This window comes from Cygnus atratus, chromosome 9 (assembly GCF_013377495.2).
Source record: "Cygnus atratus isolate AKBS03 ecotype Queensland, Australia chromosome 9, CAtr_DNAZoo_HiC_assembly, whole genome shotgun sequence".
Classification (NCBI taxonomy): Eukaryota; Metazoa; Chordata; class Aves; order Anseriformes; family Anatidae; genus Cygnus; species Cygnus atratus.
In genome coordinates this window covers 13,434,037-13,455,688 of record NC_066370.1, presented here as the reverse complement: position 1 = coordinate 13,455,688, position 21,652 = coordinate 13,434,037, and the positions used below count along the sequence as shown (strand labels likewise).

At 35.8% G+C, this 21,652-nt stretch overlaps 1 protein-coding gene across 3 annotated transcripts in view; it reads left to right on the top strand.

Annotated features, from left to right (window-relative positions):
- DLG1 (discs large MAGUK scaffold protein 1) overlaps positions 1–21,652 on the top strand; it is a 151,780-nt gene that overhangs the window by 91,731 nt on the left and 38,397 nt on the right. For all 3 annotated transcript variants that reach the window (XM_035544711.2, XM_035544709.2, XM_035544712.2), the window contains 9 exons: positions 683–736; positions 3,930–3,980; positions 4,955–5,079; positions 6,436–6,605; positions 7,294–7,430; positions 9,007–9,151; positions 15,748–15,874; positions 17,964–18,120; positions 19,289–19,391. In XM_035544711.2, coding sequence (XP_035400604.1) covers positions 683–736; positions 3,930–3,980; positions 4,955–5,079; positions 6,436–6,605; positions 7,294–7,430; positions 9,007–9,151; positions 15,748–15,874; positions 17,964–18,120; positions 19,289–19,391 — 1,069 coding nt within the window. The remainder of the gene's footprint in view (positions 1–682; positions 737–3,929; positions 3,981–4,954; positions 5,080–6,435; positions 6,606–7,293; positions 7,431–9,006; positions 9,152–15,747; positions 15,875–17,963; positions 18,121–19,288; positions 19,392–21,652) is intronic.

Below are 21,652 nucleotides of genomic sequence, written 5' to 3'. Positions count from 1 at the left end.
TCAGTAACATAAGTAAATAATTGTTTCCTTGTTCTAAAGTTCCTGGACAGTAAGCATGTCATATAATTTTGTATTTCTGTAGCAGTAATGTCTAACTTCTTACAGCCTATGAATCCATAACGCATTTATCATGGAAGTACATGGTGCTGTACTGTGAATGAATGTCTGATGTGGATTTCTTTTCACAAGATGGTTTTGTAGATATTTTCTTCAATAAGGTAGTTATCTATAAGCTTGCATTTTTGCAGGTTTTTTTTTGAAACAACAAAAACAAAAAAAAAAGTGAAATACAAAAAACTTTCTGGTAGGAAGAAGTAGGAATCAAAGCCACCAGAACTTTTTTAGGATATTGGCTGGTAAAGCAGTCCTGAATGTCGTATCACAAACACTAGGGTAACTGACATTTTGTCCAATGATAGCATGAATCATATTTTTTTCCACTTGAAAAACAAGATAAAAGACAGAATTTGTATACAAAATCTATGAGCTCAGAATGTGGTTTTGTGGTGTGAAAGCACTTTCTTCAGGATAGAAACAAGTGTTTCAAAAGAGGTCAATATTTGAGGTTGTTAAGCTGAGGCTACCTTTTGACAGACCTTTGAGAAACCCAGCAAACCAAATGTTGCATAATTACTGTTAGTGTTCAACATTGTGTAATATTTTTTTGATTCTTCTTTTAAAGGCAAATCCCCCTCCAGTGCTGGTGAATACAGATTCTTTGGAGACTCCAACATATGTAAGCCTACGCTACCTTTCAATTACAACTTCAGATAATGTTAGTTGTTTAGGTCTGTTGTTACTGATCAAAAAAGCCTGTTTTACCTCTCTTATGATACGTGGTTTTGTCAGGTCTCCTGATGTTTATCTAACTCCTTAGATAGCTTTTTTATGAGAAAAAAAATCTACTAATGAAATAAAATAAATTGTAGATTGTACGTGGAAGGTTCTGTGTGAGTACCGCTGTGTGACAGTGCAACACAATGCAAAACGCAGTGTTTGGACCCTGAACTTCTGGAACCTCAGAGAACAATCCGTATCTTCAGCTGTGCTGGCAGATGCTTTAATATTTAATGTGCCATTTCCGTTGCACTTCTCATAAAACACTTCTCAACACACTGGCTTTACTTAAGATTTTAGTGCTCTAAATGTTCATAAAAATTGTTGATTCTCTTGGAAACATTAAGGTAATAAGCGTGGCTATACGGAGGCCAAAATTTGTGTTTGGCAGTGTATGATCTGTGCTAAGAGTACCCCTGGCAGATGGTCTTCAGAGGCTTTGGAACATATGCAAGTTTGACATAGGTTTCAGATCTGATTTTTTTTCCCTGTACCTTCCTCTTACAGTTACATATGTCCCATTTGTTGTTTTCCTGAATAGTGTTAAGGTCTGTACTAGTTACTTTATATTGGTTTTATTCTAGCAAAGCAGTCAATGTTTATGCAGTAAAGCATAAATTTACTTTTTTTTTGGCTTTACTTAGCAAGCATAAAGAACAAGAACAAATCTTGTTATTGTCAAAAACATTAATAATTGAAAGTTGCTAAAAAGAAGCTGTAGTAGATCAAGACAGGCAAAAGCATGAATTAACAGTTTAAGTGGAAGACAAACGATTAGTACAGCGACGTAAATGGCTCATTTATGAGTCCTGAGTATGAATAATGCTGACTTAATAAAAGATCACAGCCGAAGTCTGCAGTGCCTGGCCCTTTTACTGATGTGACACAGTTTAGAAAAGAATACCAAAGATGAGGTGTCTCTGCACACACAAGCTAAATCAGAAAGACAAGTGATTAATAAGAATGTATTCACGTTTCAGAAGGCTTCATCTGATAGAATCCCTTGTGGGATGGTAGATAATAGAAACAGAAATAGAAATAGGCCTAACAGAACAAAATGACACTCAAAATTACAAGCTATCTGACTTACCAGTTTGCAGTGAACATAAAACAAATTCACTCATAGTTATCTGTAGTTGAACCTACTATGTAAGCATAGGAGCTAAAGGAATATTCTTCCAGGTTCCCATGTAGGTAATGGAATTGTTCAGTGTTATGTAAGGTAAAATCACAGCTGTGAGGTAACTGCATCATGAATCTACAAAACTTTAAGTGTTAAAGCTTTTTTTCTATTGGAAAACCAAACCAAAACAACAAAACAAAACAAAGTCGGTGATGAAAAATATTCAAGAACACAGCTCTTGTTAACTGAATTACAAAGCTGCTGAGGAAGTACACCATCTTAGAACTCAATTTGGGTTGGGAAAAAGACACCAAGAAGCATATTTTTTATTCTTTGTAAAAACAAGCAAGCAGACAAGGAAATAGAAACAAAACTAGGATGGTGATGTATGAGAAGGTTAACCATACCAGCAAAATTAACTCTATTACGACCAGAAGACTAACCAAATTGTGCTGAACTACTAGTAATTCAAAGCAAAGTGCTGGGCTTCTGTTATGGCAAAATGACTGTACTTGTGTAGAATGCTGTAGTTTCTTTTATCCAGGAAAAGTCCCTGCAAATAGTGTGTGGCTCCACAGATCCTAGACGCCTTCAAAATTTGCAAAAATAAAATAGGACTGATTTTTATCATTTTGTGTACCTTTGCTCCTTCCTGCCTGTGCTAATGTTCAGTTCACTAGATAAAATCAATTGAAAAGTGTATAAATAGTAATAAGAGGGTCTGGAGAACGGACCTAAAGTAAAATACAGAAATGGAGATCCTTCTTTACTCCTCTTTATCTAGAATGTATTAAATTTGGGTTAGAGTTAGGTACATGGAAATAGATTGCTTACATACATTAGGGTTGGCATTTTTAACAGTAATGAATAGGGAAATTATTAATTATCCTTGTTTATTTAAAAAAAAAAAAAGCCACCTACTGATCAATCATCTTGAACCACTTCCCTGGCGTGATGTAATTCTAGATGGCTGGTTCGGTTAGCACATGTCGTTTTTGTAGATAATAGTTCAAAGACTAAGCTAACTTAAGCCACTGTGATTGAGAAGTTTTTCTTTGGTGTTGGTGTAGAAACAGATCTAGTTTCATGTGTTCAGAAGGCCAAGACCTGTTCCCTTTTTAATGGAGAAATATCACGTGTTTAAAGACACTGTATCGTTTCCATTGAACAAACTATTAAGGATGTATCATTTTTGAGGTACTGTGCAAAGAGGAAGATGATAATCTGTTATGTCTGGAATGGATACGGTTTGTGTTGCCATAAGGGTAGATATAATTAGAGATTAACAAAACTGTAGTGAGGCATACATGAGCCTGGTACTAGAGAGCCTGTAAAAGTTGTGGAAGACAAGTCTTCCCTTTGGATCATGGCTTATTTCTAGTATTTGTATTTTTTCTTATCTAGTTTCATAAAATATTTCAAATTCTTTTGGTTTTGGTCCTCTTGTAATGTGTTAGTCTTTAGTATATATGTAATGTGAAAAATGCTAGTAAAAATGTTTTTTTTTTTTTAAACCTGCTTTAGAAGGGCTGTATGCATTTCTAGTGAGAAATTGTGCAAAGCATCCATCTTTTGATTTTTCTCTGCTCTGGGAGGAACAATTGTTTGAAAATACTGCTCTGATCTTTTATGCAATTTCTTCTCTACCCTACAGCCCCTTCCTTTTCTCTCACTTCTAACTTGCTCAGGTTGTATGGCCTGAAGAACATCAAGAGCAGTTCTTTCTGGAGGTCATCAGTAGGCTTCTGCTGGGCAGTATCCATGTAGAACAGTGCTCTCTTCAAAGCTTTACATTTAAACTAACAGGAAAAGTGTCTGATGCACGTACAGAGTGGTGTGAAAATCACACTTCTGAGCTTACTGGTCAGTGTGTATCAGCTGAGATGTGATGGGAATGAGCTGCCTGCCTAGCTAAGTGTGTTGTATCAAGTGTAAAAATCCTCTAAGTCTCATTTCTGTTTCTTTTTAGGTCAATGGCACAGATGCAGATTATGAGTATGAAGAAATTACTCTTGAAAGGGTAACATGCTAAATGTCTTCCTGTACTCTGTTTTCAAGTGGGGCTTGTAATAGATAAATATGAAAAATTAACCTATTTTGATACAGCTAAATGGCAATTTGAAACAGTCCTTACTGTTTTTCCCTTATGTATATTTAACCTCAATATACGTAGTTTCTGGAGCAGTTTTTATTGGTATACTTGACCATTGATAGTAAAATGAGGGAAGAATTTTGAAGACATTCTGCATTATAGGTTATTATCTATACTTGCAGAAAGTATTAAAAAAATAATTTCATATATTGCCATACATAACGGGCTTTATTTATATATTTATACCAACAAGTTTTATTATATAATGAGATTCAGGCTTCCAGTTGAGATTACAAATGATACCTTGTCATATGCATTGCTTTTTTAAGGTTTACAATGTAAAGATCTATCTAAGTTCTCTTCCATGAAATGCGTTACTAACAAGGAGAAATAGTTGTCTATATTTGATGTCTGTACAGTTCTGGTCAGTACTGAGAGGCTGAAGAGGTCTTACAGCTGATAATAAGGGCAGGCAACCTTTGAAGAGAAAATGTCAGTGGGTCTTTGTGTCTGTAAGGATATATTACGTTACTTGAGATTTTTTTTGAAAAAACAGTGAGGAGCAAATATTGATATGAACAACTTCAAATATGTAGCTCACTGGAAAAGGAACTTTCTCTCTAGTTTGTCAGGTTCGCTTCAATAAGAAATGGGGTGAGTTTGCATCTGCAGCTCTTACAGTGATACAATGACTTGTCCTGCCTGCTTCTGTAAAAGCAAGTGTAATTACATGTCTTACATAGAGTTACATATATGTATTGCAAATAGTTGCATATAGTATATTGCTTAAAATGTCTTAATTTTTATCAGGTTTATGAAATTTTAGTTTTATATTGAATCGTATCTATGTATATTTCCCCCCAAAAAAGAAATGTGTAATTTTTTTTCCCCTCTAACTTTAGGGAAATTCAGGACTTGGCTTTAGCATTGCGGGTGGCACAGACAACCCACATATTGGGGATGATTCAAGTATTTTCATTACAAAAATTATAGCCGGGGGTGCAGCTGCACAGGATGGAAGATTACGGTATGATGACTTTCTGTATCGGGTTACTAAATGTTTATTATTATTTTTTCTAACAGGTGATAGAACGTTTTCTGTTTGTTTCGGTCTATCATAATACATTGCATTTTAAATAAGTTTATCTTGCAGAAGTAATTTGTACATAATGAAAACTGTTTGGACCATTGTTTAAATTCTTTTTTTTTTTCAACCAAGAAAATCTGCAGCAGAGTGAACTTAAGTGAAATTTTCGTTTTTTGTTTGGTGGTATAAACTGATTATGCTAAATGTTCTATAGTTCCTAATTCAATATACAAAGGAAAAGCTTAGATATGTAGAATAGTTAACTCCTGGTTATCTATGTGCAGGTTTTCTAATATGCAAGGTAATTGAGCTTAACGGCCCTCTTCTGTGCTTGGTATAACTATGCTTCAATTTTGGAAAGATGCTGCACATCTTCAAAAGCCATGTGTTTGTTTAAATTGATAGAGTACTCCTTCTCTAGTATCCCCCATTTTCTTATTTAATCTTGGGATGATACTACTTTACCAGTGCTGGCATATGGTAGCAAGTGATATTTGCAACTTAATTTGAAAGGTACTGTTAAAGTTCATAACAAATTGCTTTAATGAATTATTTTTAGTTATTTTTAATCCAGAGCAGTAAACTCCCGTATCACTGTGTAGAAAAAAAATTAAGGTGATCATAGGATCAACTTTTATTTTTTCCTCTGTTGTGTTGTCGAGAACTTGCTTCTATCATATTTGGTGTCAATGCCTGATGACTGTAAGCTTTTTAGTCTTATTAAGCTTATTTCAAGACTTCGTTTTAGCTTGTTGGTCATTGTCAGAAGGTACATCTGGCAGAACTCAGTGACAGGTGGGTCTGGCATTCTACTTAGTGTAATGAGAGCTTCATGATACTACAGCAACACATTAAATGGAATGGAAAGCTGGCACTTCAACAGCTTGTGAAAAGTAAGAAGGGAGTTTGACTTGTTCATAGCATGGTTTAAAACTAGTGAATTCTTATTGTATGATGCCTAATTTTTTTTAAAATTCTTTTTTAAATCTCTAAATTAAAGGTAGTTTGTATGAAGCCATGTTCAAAATTCTACCTTATGTGTTTCATTTAGAGAGCATCCTCTTCAGATGGGGACAAGATATTCCATTTACATATTTTCTAGCTATCTTTGTTATATATGTAAGCACTAATGACTAATTTTAGAGTATTGTCCTGAATCAATGTAATTTTGAAGCAAAATCTGTGTATCTTACTGTCTTAACACTAGTTTTAGTGTATTTTAGATATAATATTAATCTCCTAGTGTGTCTGCTGTGTTGTAATGTAGCAGCTGAACATGAATGTTGCTGTCTCTAGGGTTAACGATTGTATTCTACGAGTAAATGAGGTTGATGTTCGTGATGTGACACACAGCAAAGCAGTTGAAGCATTAAAAGAAGCGGGATCAATTGTACGATTGTATGTCAAAAGAAGAAAACCAGTCACAGAAAAAATAGTGGAAATAAAGCTTGTAAAAGGCCCTAAAGGTATGTAGGAAGTCTAAAATTTCTGTTTCACAAGAAGAATAAAGATGATGATAAATTTCTGCATATTTTTTTCAGAATAACACAGTAACTTGCATGCGTAGTTCAAGCAGACGCAGAATAATGAAAATTTAGACAGTGACTTCTCAAATGCTTCTGAATTTTCTTCCATGAGTGTCCTGAAACTATTCTTGTAGAATGCCTGTTTTACTTTCAAATGATAAAAATGTGTTGCTGATACTATTTAGTAATTTTCACGTATGTTATAAACAGGAGTAAAATATTTCATGTGAATGACTTAGAAAGATCTTTCAGAGATTAAAGAAGTTTAGATAAATGTTCTTTTTGTTTCTATATGCAGACATGTTGGAAAGCAGTTCTTTAAATACTACTGGCAATGCTATAGCTTTGCTATGTGCACCCTTCGCAATGCATTAAGTAAACTATTTAGTTTTTGATTGTCAGAACTTCTGTAAATGTTGTAGTTTTTCCAGAGCTTTCTGGAACATCATGGAGTTCACTTGGAAAGACATCCAGTATTGCTTCAGCCACAGCCTAGTATTTTTATATATACAAAAATGTATGTATGTATATACACATAAATGATGCAGAGAGCATTATTATTTGTACAGTAATTTGAATCTAATGAATTGTAAAAGGTTTCTTGAGTAAAAACTTTATCTTCAAGCAGGTCTTGGTTTCAGTATTGCTGGTGGTGTAGGAAATCAGCATATACCTGGAGACAACAGCATCTATGTAACCAAAATCATTGAAGGGGGGGCAGCCCATAAAGATGGCAAACTTCAGATTGGAGACAAACTTTTAGCTGTAAGTAAAAGTGGTAGGGTTTTCCTTTAATGAGTGTTCATTTTCACACCCAGTAAGGACATGATTCACTTTGTGGTTAAGCTGCTTGCCAGTGGAGTATTATTTTGCAGAAATAAATATTAAAAAAATAATAATAATAAAAAGTCAACAGCATTGATTTGCCAGCAAATCAATGATTTTAAAAAAAAAAGGCTGCAGTGCTCAACACCATTTTTTCGGGAAATCTGTTCCTCAGCACAGTGTATCGCGTAGAATCAGTATTAAGCAACCTCTTTGGTTTCTCATGGCTGCTATTATTTGTCTGAATCTGAGTGACTGGCATGTAAACCAGCACACAGTGGGATTGTTTTAGTCGCTAATGTGGAGATGAGCTTGTGTATTTTGCAGAATATAACTTTTCTGTCTGTGTGTTTTGATCGTACTGCAGTGTACTACCACTGTACTGCAAAACAACTTTTCAGTCTTCAGGAGTGGCAAGAACTGGGATTTTTTTTTTTTTTTAAGTAAGTCAACAAGAGATCTTTGGAAATCACAGATGGTAATAATACATTTAAAATATGCAGTAGAATTTTTTTCCTCCACAAATAACAGAATTGTAAAGGTTCGGTTATTTTTACATTGTCTGTGAAGTTATATTTATCAAACAATAGAAAGTGTCTTTGGTCTCTCACATTCATTACAGTGCGAGCCTTGTTTTCCATGTAGCCTAGAATTATTTGTAGAACTTATTTTTCTCTTAGAATATGGAAAAGAGGGGCAACAACTCAATTTACTAAGGCTTTGTATTAGATACTAATTGTTAAAGGACTTATTTTCTTAACTAAATGCTGCTGTTTCATGTTAATAGCAATAGTCAGAAAATCTGTTGCCTCTGAAGTTAAAATTATTTCTTGTTACTGGGGATATGTCAGTCACTTTTGGTTCTTTCTGCTCCAGTTTTGACCTCTACCTTTGGCAAGAGTGTGTTACCCATTACAACATCTAAAACTTAATTACATAATGACAAGATCAAATAGTTAATTTTTCATATTAGAAAAACCTTTCTTCTAGTTAATGCTTACAATAACATACAGCGTCAGTGCTGTGATTATGGCCAAGTGTATCTCTGTGCCTACAATACAACAAGAATCAAAAAGTTTGCTTTTGTGCAAGCAAATTGACAGGCTGATCAAAAGAGAAAATGTAGGTTTAGGCAAATAATTGAGGTAGCATAACATAGCAAGATAGTATTGGTCATTGTGGTAAGCAGTAGTATCAGCATAGCTTTGATTTGGGTTGCTGGAAAGTGGGTCGGTTTTGTTGTTGTTAACTTTTAATACAAAATAGGAGAGAAGATTGAAAAGGATTTGCTGCTTTTCCAATGCTACTGTCAATACAGTTTATTATAATCTTTTGAGGAAAGACTTTTTAAATATTTTACAGCACTAAAAAGCATCTTTTAAATAGCTTGACCAATTATGTCTGGGGCACATGAATCATAATAAAGACTCCTAATGCTAGAGTGCTCCAAGAGATTTCTGAGTGACCTATGAAACCTGGCATTTTTTTGCGTTGATAATTTATGTTTAATCTTTAGGTGAACAGTGTTTGTTTAGAAGAAGTTACTCATGAAGAAGCAGTGACTGCCTTAAAAAACACATCAGACTTTGTTTATCTGAAGGTTGCAAAACCCACCAGCATGTTCATGAATGATAGTTATGCCCCTCCTGACATCACAAACTGTAAGTTCAGCTTGTCTTTATGACCTATTTTTTTCTTTGAGGCTTTAATGTACACCATTTTAGTATTTTAAGTTTCAAGCTTTTAAATTAGTTTCTGACTGTTGTAAAAATTTGCTATAAGAAAGATCGATTAATCAGGAAAACTGTGGAAAGCAGAATAATGTCCTAGAGATGGTATGTTGAAAAGATGGTAATAGTGGTAACCCTTTGACAGTTTATGACTGCTGTGTCCTTGTCCTAGTGATTTGGTATTTCTGATCATTTGCTGATGTGTGCAAGGAGATCGCGGGTGCCTAATTCATACAGAGGATGTGAATGCACTCTGTAGTTCTGAACTGAGCAAAAGCCAGAATACTGTTTCAGGTGGAAGATAGTGATGTTCTAACCAATTTTTTCTGTTCTACTGATTTTTCATGAGATGCATGTTTTTGATTAAACTAGACTCGGGGAGGAAGGTCTTGACCTTTAATACCTGCAAAATTCCATGTTATTGTATTCCATGAATGTATTGTGAAATTCCGTGTTAACTTCATATGTTTCAGTTTTGACATAAATGTTGGTAATTCAGATGAAAAAACAATGCATGCTGCATTAAAATAGTTACAGGAATTTCTTGGTGATGTAAGGGTAATATTTACGGGAGTTGTGGGGGGTTTTATTTGTTTTTTGTTGTTTTCATTTTGTTTTTTCGTAAGTCAAATATCTGAATGTAGCTCAACTCTGAGCTTCCTGCAATGTAAAGAAAAATTTAATATACTTGCTCATTGTTTCTTCAAGATGGTATTAACATTTGGTGTTCAGAAAAAGGAATGAGAGCGATGAAACTTTCTTTCCAAGACTGAATAAACCCTGACCAAGCTGGTCTTTTTCAGTGAGCTTAGTAGCCGTACTCTGTGACTTAATGGTTGCAGTTTCTACACTGGCAAGCAGTGATGTGACTAAAGGCTCCTATGTCTTAGGTTGAGAAGCTGATGGTTTTTGCTGCTGTTTTTCAGTTATCAGCTGTCAAATCTTGAAGTGCATGCAGTGTTCTGTGTAAATAACTGCTAATTAGTTCCACGGTTCAGGTGCTGAGTGGATTTTTCTTGTAAGTCCTTTAAATGAAGGTGGAAGCAACTCTGGCAACAACTGCAGAAGCAGCTCATCTCAGATAAATACTGCTGTTTGCTGATACAAATTCTAGTGCTACAGTTAAACACTTAAAATATCAAAAGGATTTACTTTTGAATAGGTAGTAGTAAATTGAATATTGTGAATACATTTTACTGTTATATTGGAAAATAAGCTTTTTTCTATTAACCCAAACTGACCTTTTGTTCAACTTCTAATTCATTCAATCTAGAACATTTTTTCCTATAACCAGACATTCCACAATAGGAGCGAGAAACCTTTTCCTTACTCTAAAGGAGAGAAAGGATTTTCAAATACATACCTGTCTATTTAATCTGATCTCTTCCCATAAGCTGGTAGTGGGGGAGAAAGGAACAACGAGTCATTTTAGGGTTTTTATTTGTTTGTTTCACTGTCAGCTGCAAACAATTGATGTCATACTTAGCCCTGATTTGTTCAGATAGTGAAAAAAGGAACACTTTTGAAATGAAGCACTGATTTAATCTAAACCAGTATATAATAAACAATAATAAAATACAACACAGCAAAAGGACTGTAGTACCTTAAGCCTCATCTCACCTTGTTGGTGATAGCTGCAGTAGCTTTAAATCTATTCATAAGCCTATAGAATTAGAATTTGGAGCTAATTAGTTTTTTTGTCTGTCTTATTAAAAGGATATTCTTGAAGACTCCATTCAGAGATACAAAACCGATTTTCTCCATTTTATACAGCCTCTGTTTTATGGTCATCTGTGATCACTGCTAGAAGTTGTATACCTTTTCTAAAGGCTTAGAGTAACCTTGAGTTAGGTGTAGTGTGATTTTTTTTAAAAACTGTTAAATAACTGGAAATAAGTATGTGGTTCATCATGGGCAGATGTTAGTTGGCAGTATCTTCAGTTTGATTTCTGTTGCATTTCAAGTTTAAGTAGGTGAGATCAGACTGCTGAGATGCTCAGTCCATGCAGAAGCGGAAGTTATATTTTTCTCTCTGACTGGAATATAATATTCTCCTTGGGGTGATAAATTCTGTTTTTAAATTCATACTGTCTGTATCAATAAGTACTTTTAAATAAGTATTTATTCTAGCAGTATGCATAAGGGCATGCTGTAGGCTCTCCTCTTAAGCAGAGAATAAATTTCTTTCAACTGATGGATGAGCTGGTGACTCAGTTCATTGAAGGTAACTGCATCATAACATAAAGCAATGAAACTCTACTGTATATGCCTAGACTGCTTAATGCCCAGAACTCCCCATTATTTGTTTGGTTTTTTAAACAAACACTATCAAAAACATGTAAAAGCATGATGCACAGTACCTATTGGCTTGGTACCTGTACTGTGCAGAACATGCAGTAGATTGCTCATGATGCTAAATTTTCTGAGCATGATAGTTCATTCAAAAGTCCACGAAACACCAAGTTCAAGATCTGGTTGTCTTTAAAACTTTCTGTCTAAACTCTGATCTAGTTTACGTATAGGGCTGTCTCAGTTTCTGTGATCATGGTGGAGCCCTGTATTGAAAATGGAGACATAAGGGTGCTGAAGAACTTCTCGAGGACCAGGTTCTCAATTGTCAGTATCTAGGTTTTCCATAAAATTTGTTTGCTTTTAGAACTTCTGTACCAGCCATGCGACAACTTGGTTTTGTCAGATGGTCTGATGGTCAAAAAGATGAGACAACGCTAGTTAACATTCGCATAGATAATCAAATCATTTGAAATTTGATGCATCTTTGGTGTCATTAGTGTCTAAATCCAGGGATGTTTGATGAAGAGCTTTCTGAGATTCTGATTTGTGGCTGTGTTTATCAGGACGAGTACAGATCCTGCCCACGTATTTCTTTGTGTACCTGGGGCTGAAAATTGACCTCAGTCATTTGATGTTTATCGCAGTAAGTGAAAGGCTCCCAGCTGCCTGTGGGGGGGAAACTAATGTTGAAAATCTTGTTAAAGAAGTGCTGGGGCTGTTTGAGACCAGAGCATTTAGCAGGGAGAGAACGTGGAAAAAATGGCTCACGGTGCTGTACTGTGTATGCGCAATGAAAGCTTGACCACAGCCCGTGACAGTCTGGAATAGCTGATTGCTGTGCCTGTTTCTCTTTTAACCCTTCAAGTGTAGATTGCTAGATTGCAGATTACGGTTACAGTAAGATCCATTTTCTGACTCAGGCAAAAGGCAGTTATGAAAGATTGTTATTTCTGGGCACTTTGCCATTTCCATACTGTTCTTCTATGTAGCATCCAGTCTCAGAGACAGAAAGATGAGAAATTCCAGTATAGTAAACATGGAAATTCAACAAAAACTATGTGCAGAAGAACAACAGCACTCTAGGTGGTCCGGACCTGTGGACCAATGCCATCCATCTGGCTACAAACATTGATATCTAAACTGCCTTGTGTGTTTGGTAATCATAACTAACAGTCCTCTGTAGTAAGCTGTGCTCAGTAGGGAATGTAAATTACCTCGGTAATCTGAGTGTAAACGTCGATGATTAAGTGGATCCTAGAAGAAATGTCACATAACATGTTGGTATAAATGCAAAATATTACTAAGAAGGTCTAGTACTCGCTATTTAAAACCACCGAATTTAACTTCAGTGTGCATATTTGTAGGATATCAGTCAGACAAGTGCCTATGCTTTGTCTGAGACAAAGATGACTGTATAGGCCTCCTTTGAAGAAGTTGATGATGCAGTTTTGACTCCTAGTAAATATTAAATTATTTGTCCTTTGTGTGTGCACACATTTGGTACAGTATTTCCATCATGTGTTGAGAAATAGAATAGTGTAAAGTAGGGAGTAATCTATTTCCTCACTGGAAGCATAAATGCCTTAACCATGCTTAAATGGCATACATACGGGAAGAGGAGAATATGTAATAACAGTAAATTCCAATGAAGTTTTAATTTTATTTCCCATTTTAGAGATCGTACTTGTGATTGGTGTCTTCAGTTTGCAGATAATAGGAAAATTTTCCATTTTCCTTCCGTGCAGAGCACTGTAATGTCAAGTGTGGGGAGGTCGATTTGGAAATGGAATTTCTCCTTAAGAGTCTGTGACTTTTCCTGTCAAAAACAAGTTAATGCATGTAGTTTTCTGTGCATCCAAAACCCAATTCCATTATCAGCTAATTCAGTAATAATATTTACTTGGAAATAGAATTTTAGGCCTGATTTGGAATTCAGAAAGTGATGGCTTCCCTTTTATCTCTATCATAATCTTTGTGAATGTTCTTCAGGCATAATACCTAGCTAAAACAGTTTGTGCAAAGTTACAGGCGCTTTTTTTAGTTGTTGTTCCAGGAACTCACAGAGAGCCTTTTGTGCCTTGTTAGGTTGGCTTCCGCAGCACTTTTTAAAAGGACCTGACTTTTCCTAGCATGTAGTGTATGTAGGATTTTGTTAAAGGACATAGCCAGTACTGATGTGGAATAGCCTGCAGGTCTGAAATAATAAACTGTTATATGGCCTGGTGGCTGAGTTCTAGTCGCATGGTAAAAGGGTACAAAATTTTGAAAATATGTGGTAGTATTAGGTGGTCTGTATGTTTCTGAATGTGGTGCAGCTAAAAGCTCTAAGAATTTTAAGAACAAATGAAAAGCACTGGAAGTCAATGAACAGAAGATTTGTTATGAAAAATGTAATTACTTCCTGTAAGATATACATCATTTTAGCTGCCCCTTATTTGTTAAAAGCAAATGCAGATTAATTTGGTAAAATGGGAAGATGGCTTTTAGGCATCGTTCATTTTGAATAACTCCAAATTATCTGGGTGTTCTCAACAGTGAATACATTTGATTGTACAGTTTTAGCAAAAACAATGTTCTCCCTCTGCTGTAGACCCCATGAAGCTGACTAGGGGAAGCTCCATTTGGCCGCTGGGTGGAAGGGGAAAGACCTTTTGCACTCAGATTCTGCATTTTGCTGAAACCACTGGTGAATCCGGAGCTGTGATATCTAAAAATTCTGCTCAATCCCAGTCTAGAGCATGTAGCCCACTGAGGGTTGGTGTGTCTGAAAAGCACACTTAATTGCTTAAAAAGCACTAGCTGATAAACTTCATAAGCTGTTATAGTGGATTTTAGTGCTATTTGAAACTCATTCTAGAAAACTCCTCTATAGTGACAGAGCTTTTAAAAGAACAAGAAACAATTTGATGTGATAGCTGTTGTTCTATATGCTGAGTATTAAGGTCTGTAAGGTGGTTCCCTGTCTAGCTGAGTACCTCGGAACCGGACCGTTGGTTGGGGTAGCAGAGCGTTGGTGTGAAGCGATGTGGTTCTCCGTATGTGGACCTCACTGGGAACTCACAGTTTTGCTAAGAAGCTAGACTAACACAGAATCAATCCAGAATGGACAGAGTGGTTTGAAATCTGGCTATGTAGCAAATCTCTCATGTAAAAATACTCCTGATGAAGTTTGCATATGACCCAAATGTTCTGCCAGTGTCTTATAACGAAAAAAGAAAAAGGAGAAAATACAGGTCGTTTCTTCAGAGCAATCTGTCTCATGTCTGTTTAGTTGAACCTGGGGTTTTGGTGGAAATCCTCAAAGGTCAGGCACCACATCAGACACAGCAAGCCAGTAAGAGTGAAGAGAGTATGGCAACTTGATAATTATGTATCTATAAAGTGTCCCCAACCCCTGTGTTCAAACTTCAAAGCTTGAAGCACTCACACCAGGAAAAAGGTTTTTAGTTGTAAAATGTGCTTTGTAATAGGAGACAGTGGTGTGATTATGCCTATTGAATGAACACTCAAAATTGATTATATTTCCAAGTTTCCTAACTTGGCAATATAATGTACCCTTTAAATTACTTATTGAGACAACTTTCCTGGCATTGTCATGTATTTTCCATCAATTGAAATGGTTGTGCTAAATTTTTCTAGTACGTGTGTTGTCAAACAGCTAAAACATAAGCATTTCATGCACAGGACTTCACAGGATTCATGGCCAGTTACACAAGAGGTTAGACTAAATTCTTATATTACTCCTTTCTGTTTTTAATCAGAGCATCTGTGACTAAGGCAGCTGGTCCTTGCAGTACAATTACTTTTTTTTCCCCAAGATTGTTTATCCCTGCTGGTAAATTGATGTCTCTTACCTTGATGAATAGGAGGTAGAATAATCCCACCTTTGTTTTTAGTGTGTGCTGTTGGCTTAGCATATACTAGCATTTCTACCAGCATTTGCGCCTTATGCTTTTATTTAAAGATGATTGTGTTCAGTGTATAAGAAATGTAACTCCCCTCCTTGTTCAGACCTGAACATCAGAATGCCCTAGAGTATCCTAGAGATTCTAGGATGCTCTGTATCAGAGCATTAAAAGAAAGAGGTAGGCATCTTGACACTTTTGAAAAAGTGTAACACTGTCTTATTTCTTTGTTGTTGTTTTTTAGAAGAGGTCACATAGAATACTTCAAGACTTTCAGCTATTCTTTTTCATTATTGTCTTAACATTTGTATTTTTTTTCGTTCTTTGAAGCTTATTCTCAACCAGTGGACAACCATATCACTCCATCTGCCTACTTGGGACAGTCCCTTCCCCCAGCATCACCGGGGCGTTACTCACCAATTCCCAAGGGAATGCTTGGAGATGATGAGATTACCAGGTAACGAATAACTAAAGCTACGTTAGTTAAGCAGGGAAGCTCATGAGATATGTTGGTGAGCAAAATACTTGTGAAGATATTTCAAAAAATAAATGCGTATCTTTAGTTTCTTAGCACTTGTAAATACTGGTGTAAGGAGCAAATTATATGTATATATAGATATGTATTAAAAGGTAAACATGGTATCTTGGAATAGTATTAAAATCAGAATGTCCTGTCAAAATGCTTCATGAGTTGACTGAATGTTTTAGGACGGTAGTACTAGGAGGCTAGAGATTTATTATTTCACAGCCAGCAATCTTTTTTTCTTTTCTCCATAGACAAGGGTTTGTTAAGATGGATTAGTAAATCCAGAATGGCTAGAGAAGTTTTCATCCTTTCCCATTAACAACTATTCCTTCCTTCACTGATTCAGTAGAAGATTACAGTAGTCTTTTGTTCATCATCACTGATAAAATGAAGCTCCTCTAATTTTGTTACCTTTCTGATCTGCAAGTATGGGGATGTTATTCTGCATTTCCAGTATGTTGTTGCTGAATTCTGTGTCACACTACCATCTGATACAGATAATTCAACTCAGTTGCTGAACCAGGGTCTGCCCAGATTGAAACATAAGTGGCATAAGAAGTTGGAATTTTAGTTTATTGGAAGGTGGGAGAGCCTCAGATATGTCTTTATAGTTATTTTTAACTTACTATTAGGTGGACATCTAAGCCAAAGTAATTCTGTCTTGCTGACAGCATTGCTGATCTTATGCATGTATAGCTTTTTGTTAAAATTACTGTAAAGTGAGGTTTTTATACTTCTTTTGAAATGTGAACGCTATTCAAAGAAGGCTTTAGGTGTTTTACTTGAAGCTACCTTCCTTTCTTCTGCTCCTTCCATCATTAAAAGTCTTAGACGTTTTGAATAATACACCATGTATTTGTTCTCTAACTGCAGCACGTTTATTAACGTGGTATAATGATCCAGAGCACCTAGGTGTTCATGTCATATATTTGTGATAAATTAGCACTTGGAAAAGATGAATCTAAAGCTGATGGGGGGGGGGGGGGTGAAATTTAGGAATTTGATGCTAAATTAATCTAAAAGCTAGTGCAGAAGTGGAGCAATTATAAAGATCAGAATATATGATCTTTTCGTTTGTTTTGGAAAAATGCAGCATCTTAGTTTATCCTATAAATAAATAATTAATGTCTTCAAATACTTAATGTCCATTAATTGTTCTTTAGTGCTCTCTAGTGATTTTTTAAATGCAGTGCAAAGTTGCTCTGTTTTATTATTAGAAGTTTTCTGTTTCTGAAATCATCTGTGCTTTTCTTCTATTAAGTAAAATAGCAGATTTTTGGGGGGAGGGTTTCTGCACTAGAAGTTGGCTGGCCATATCTAATGAATCCGTCCTTTTAACTTGATCAGCATTTCTTCTTTTGGTTCCTCATCTGAGCCAGGAAGCCAGGAATGGAACAACTTGGTTTGCATTTAACTTTCTCAGTTGCAGTTGCTGCAAATAAATTACAAATGTGTTTAAGAATGACATAAATTCAGATTTTTTTTTAAAGGGTTTGTGTATAATTCTTGAACTTGTCTTTGCTATGCTTGACCAACTGGAATGAAATCAGAGCAGCAAGGACATATTTTTCATTATTAGCATTTCCATTAGAAGTTGTTCTTTAAGCTTCAGAGAAGGAGAATACTATTTTGTTACTTCTTATTACCATTAGATGGAATAAGTCTGTCAGCTATACTGAGGCTCTTGAATTATATGGAAAGTCTTAAATAAAGACATGTAGTGCTGAACAGGCTTGTAGCATAATAGGAATTTGGAGTACATACTAATGGCATGCTCAGTTAACGAGAGGGAGAGTTTTTTGTTGCATCTACAAGCAAAATTTAAAATATGGAAATATTAGAAGCTATTTGAAAATCTAAGCATTTTGGGGAAGAACAAAACTGTTTGTAACCTTAAATGTGTAATGTTTGATATCTGAATTTTCAATACATCTTTCAGAAGACTTAGCTTTTCTAATTGTTTGTTTTACTTTTATTCATGACTTTTAACCAAGATTTGACATCCCTTTCTTTCATTCAGGGAGCCTAGAAAGGTCATCCTGCATCGAGGATCAACAGGTCTTGGTTTCAACATTGTTGGGGGAGAAGATGGAGAAGGAATCTTCATCTCTTTCATCCTTGCAGGAGGGCCAGCAGACCTGAGTGGAGAGCTTAGGAAAGGCGATCGTATCATTTCTGTAGGAATCCTTGCTTTTTTTTTTTTGTTGCTGTTGCTTAAATAAGTTTTCCCTTCTTTTGATACTAATGCCAGATAATATGATTTAAGTGCAAAGAATATCTTTAGGTAACTGAACTAAATTTGAGACAATGGAACAGTTGCCAATACATTTCCCAAGTATCTTTGAGGATTTTAGTCTGCCTCAGTTTCTCATCTGTAATCTGATGAAAATGACACTTTCCTATCCCAGAGAGATTTTTTTTTTCAGAGTGAAAAATTGCAAGACATTGTTATCTTAGTTTGATAGCTGAGCTTTATGTGTCTAAATTGAAAGAATATAGGCTTCAGAAATAAGCCTTCTAATGAGATGGACATGCTTGGCAGTAGTGTCTGAAAACTGGTGCTTCACTTCTTGGATTAACTGCTAAACTTCCCATTACTCTTACATAGACCCATCTCTTAGCTGTCTGAGGGCTTTTTCTGTATTAGTACTGAAGATCGTTGTTTCTTCTTGAAATGACTTAAGTTATGAACAACAGTTTCTTAGGACTATTACATTGTGGTTTGGTAGCTATTTAAGAAGAAAAAATCTCTCTGCCATTATTAAATATTGACAATAAAGCACATCTTTATTTTAGCTTGCAGCAACAGTGAAAAATGTTGTTGGAGACGTTTCTGCTTCAAACATTTTTCTGACACTTCTTAAAATTGCTGTATTGAAAACAACTAGATAGTTTCATGGAGGGTTAGGTCAATCACTGAATGTTAAAAACAGTGGTCTGTAGGCACTCTTTGGCTAACAAGGTCCCTGAAGTCCTCTGGTAGAAAGGTGAGGTGAACCACCACAGAAAGCAGCATTTAATGCATGTCCTTAATAAGAAAGAAAAAGGTCTTAATCAAGAGAATTAACCTAGGGAATATAAATTCATGAAGTGCTATACTGTAATTATTTAAGCATTTATTAGCAGATGGGTATTTGTGACAGAGGATTCATTGTCTTTGGTTTCCAGTAAAGACAAGTAATCCTTGGTTGTATTAACTAGCTCGTTGTGTTGGAAATGGGGAAATCTCACAAGGCATGGAAACTAGTTTGTATCCAGTTAATCTTCGTTAGTCTATATTCTGTAACGATAATGATAAACACAAAAATTTATTTTGATAAAGAGGATTTTTTGTATTATTTGTAGGTAAATGGAGTAGACCTGAAGGCAGCAACCCATGAACAAGCAGCGGCAGCCCTGAAGAATGCAGGCCAAGCAGTAACTATTGTAGCTCAGTACCGTCCAGAAGGTAAGACAGTTGCCATACAAATTCAAGTTTCATTTCTGTAGTTTGAAACTCAGATAATTTAAAGTGTCTTCCCATCCCATCCACGCTTAACCCCCCGTTTTGAGCCTAAGAGAAACAAATAATGTAATAGATGTTGACACATACCTGTTAGCAATAATTGCAAGCGGCCTCAGTGGAAGATGTGCAAGCATTGGTGCCACAGCTCGGTATGTTACTTGCTCAGGTCATGTTCAGAATTTTGATTTCTCAGCAAATGTTAATACTGTCAGAACATGAAGGTTAAGCTAATAAATCCAGAAATTAATAGAAATACCATGTTATTGCTTATATTTCATTACTGTCTAGTTCCTTCTCTGTGTTGATTAAGATGACCTGAAGAAATCAGGTTTTCATTCCTCAGTTTCATACTACGCTGGTATTTCTATTTATCCAGCAGTTTCTTCTGATCTGGATTAGACTGCTGTAGATGGTTAATAACCATCCTTGTGGGTTCTTCAGAAACCAAGTAATATCACCTCATCCTAATGCACATATTTGTCCTCTTGTATTTCTATAGCAAGCTTTGAATGTCTTTGCCTATTTGAGACTTTAAAAATTCAATAGTCTAAAATGATATGCATACCTTGAGTCTGTGACGTTGTATATTATTGTTATACATATAAAAAGATGTTCTTGTTGTCTCATTGTGAACTATGATGATAAACAGCTTTCTACAATTTTACTAATTTGGATAACATACCACTAAATCTTGTTTGCAGTGACTTTGTCTGCTTAAATCTTTTCCTTAACAGTCCTGGCAAGGGGTAAGTGTAAGTGTTTATCAGGACTGGACGTTGAGCAGGACTGCTACCTTCATCAGAAGTTGTTAGGTAGCTGATTGCAGCACACTTCTCTTCATTTTTTTCTGTTCTTCCATCATGTTTGTCATATCTGGTCCTCACTGAGTCTTTGAAGTGTTAGTTTTCACATCTCCCTCACCACCACCTGCATCAACATCATATCATATCTCAGCCAACCCAGGAACTCTCAGTAATAAGGCCAACTGCTTTGTTTGTGTCTGCTTCACGGTCAAATCCCTGCAGCCAGCCCATATGGTCAGTACCTGTATTGTCTTGCGAGGATGTGCATCCTGTTCACGTATTGAATCCGTAGATTGTTCTGTTCCAGGATTGATCAGCATTTGTTCTAGAATATTTGCTTAGGTTTTGTCATAATTGTCAAATATTTCTGTTGATATGCATTTGGCCTATCCTTTATTAATTTTTCAGTGTTCTCACAGGTGAGTCAAATTGTTACACTTTCTTGCTCCAAACATAAGAGTCCCTCACCTGTGTAAGAAATAAAGCTTGTGCTTTTTATTTGCCCATGGGTCATCCCTTTGAGCATCTGGCCACTTTTTATGTACAAAGAGGGTGTTTTTGGTCACTGTTTCTTCTGCCAGAAAGATATTTTGAGATGTGGTTCCTAGTACCAGAACAAATGTTTGTCTTGTAGAACTTATCCCAAGAGACAAGCACTTTATCTTTCTTGCCAAAAAAGGTATCCAGACTTCATTTAAAAGAAGCAGTTTTACAGTTCTCTTTTTCTGGTACTCATGATTATAAACCAATGGATCCTTTCATACTCTGAAAGTTGGAACTCTTTTCCTAAAAAAGAAATAAGAATTTGGATGCATCCTGCTCTTTCTGCATTGGAAAAAAACAGCTTTCTTTATTACTGCTTGTCCAAGGAGATAACTCATTTTCTTGAAACATGTTTTGAGGTGCTTGACTGATGGAATTTTGAGTCATTGCACAGAGGTTTGCCTAAAGCAACATACGCTTGCCTTTCTTAAAAATTTCTCAACAACTGTCACTTGTAGGCTTCAAACCTAGAGCTGTACTTACTTCTTCACGATTACTGAAGCATTCACAACAACGCTGCATGCAGTTGAGCTGCATTGAGTGTGGAGTTCTCAGAATTATAGGGCCCATTTGAGAGGGTGGATGTGGGAGAGGTTTCTTGAAGCATCTTAGATTACAGACAGACATCTGACATTCAAAGAAAGGTTTTTTTTTTTTTAATTGTTTGGTTCACATGCCTGTCTTTCTCTCTGAAATAGTACTTTAAGTTTACATTTGGAGTGAAGATGATGGAAGCATATTAGGTTTTACCTTACCCTTTTGAAGTACACCACAAAAGAAAAGTGTATCTTGGAGACCGTGGTTTGGAAGCAACCTGAATTGACACACGGCCAACCTACCTCAGAGAGCTCTAGCTAC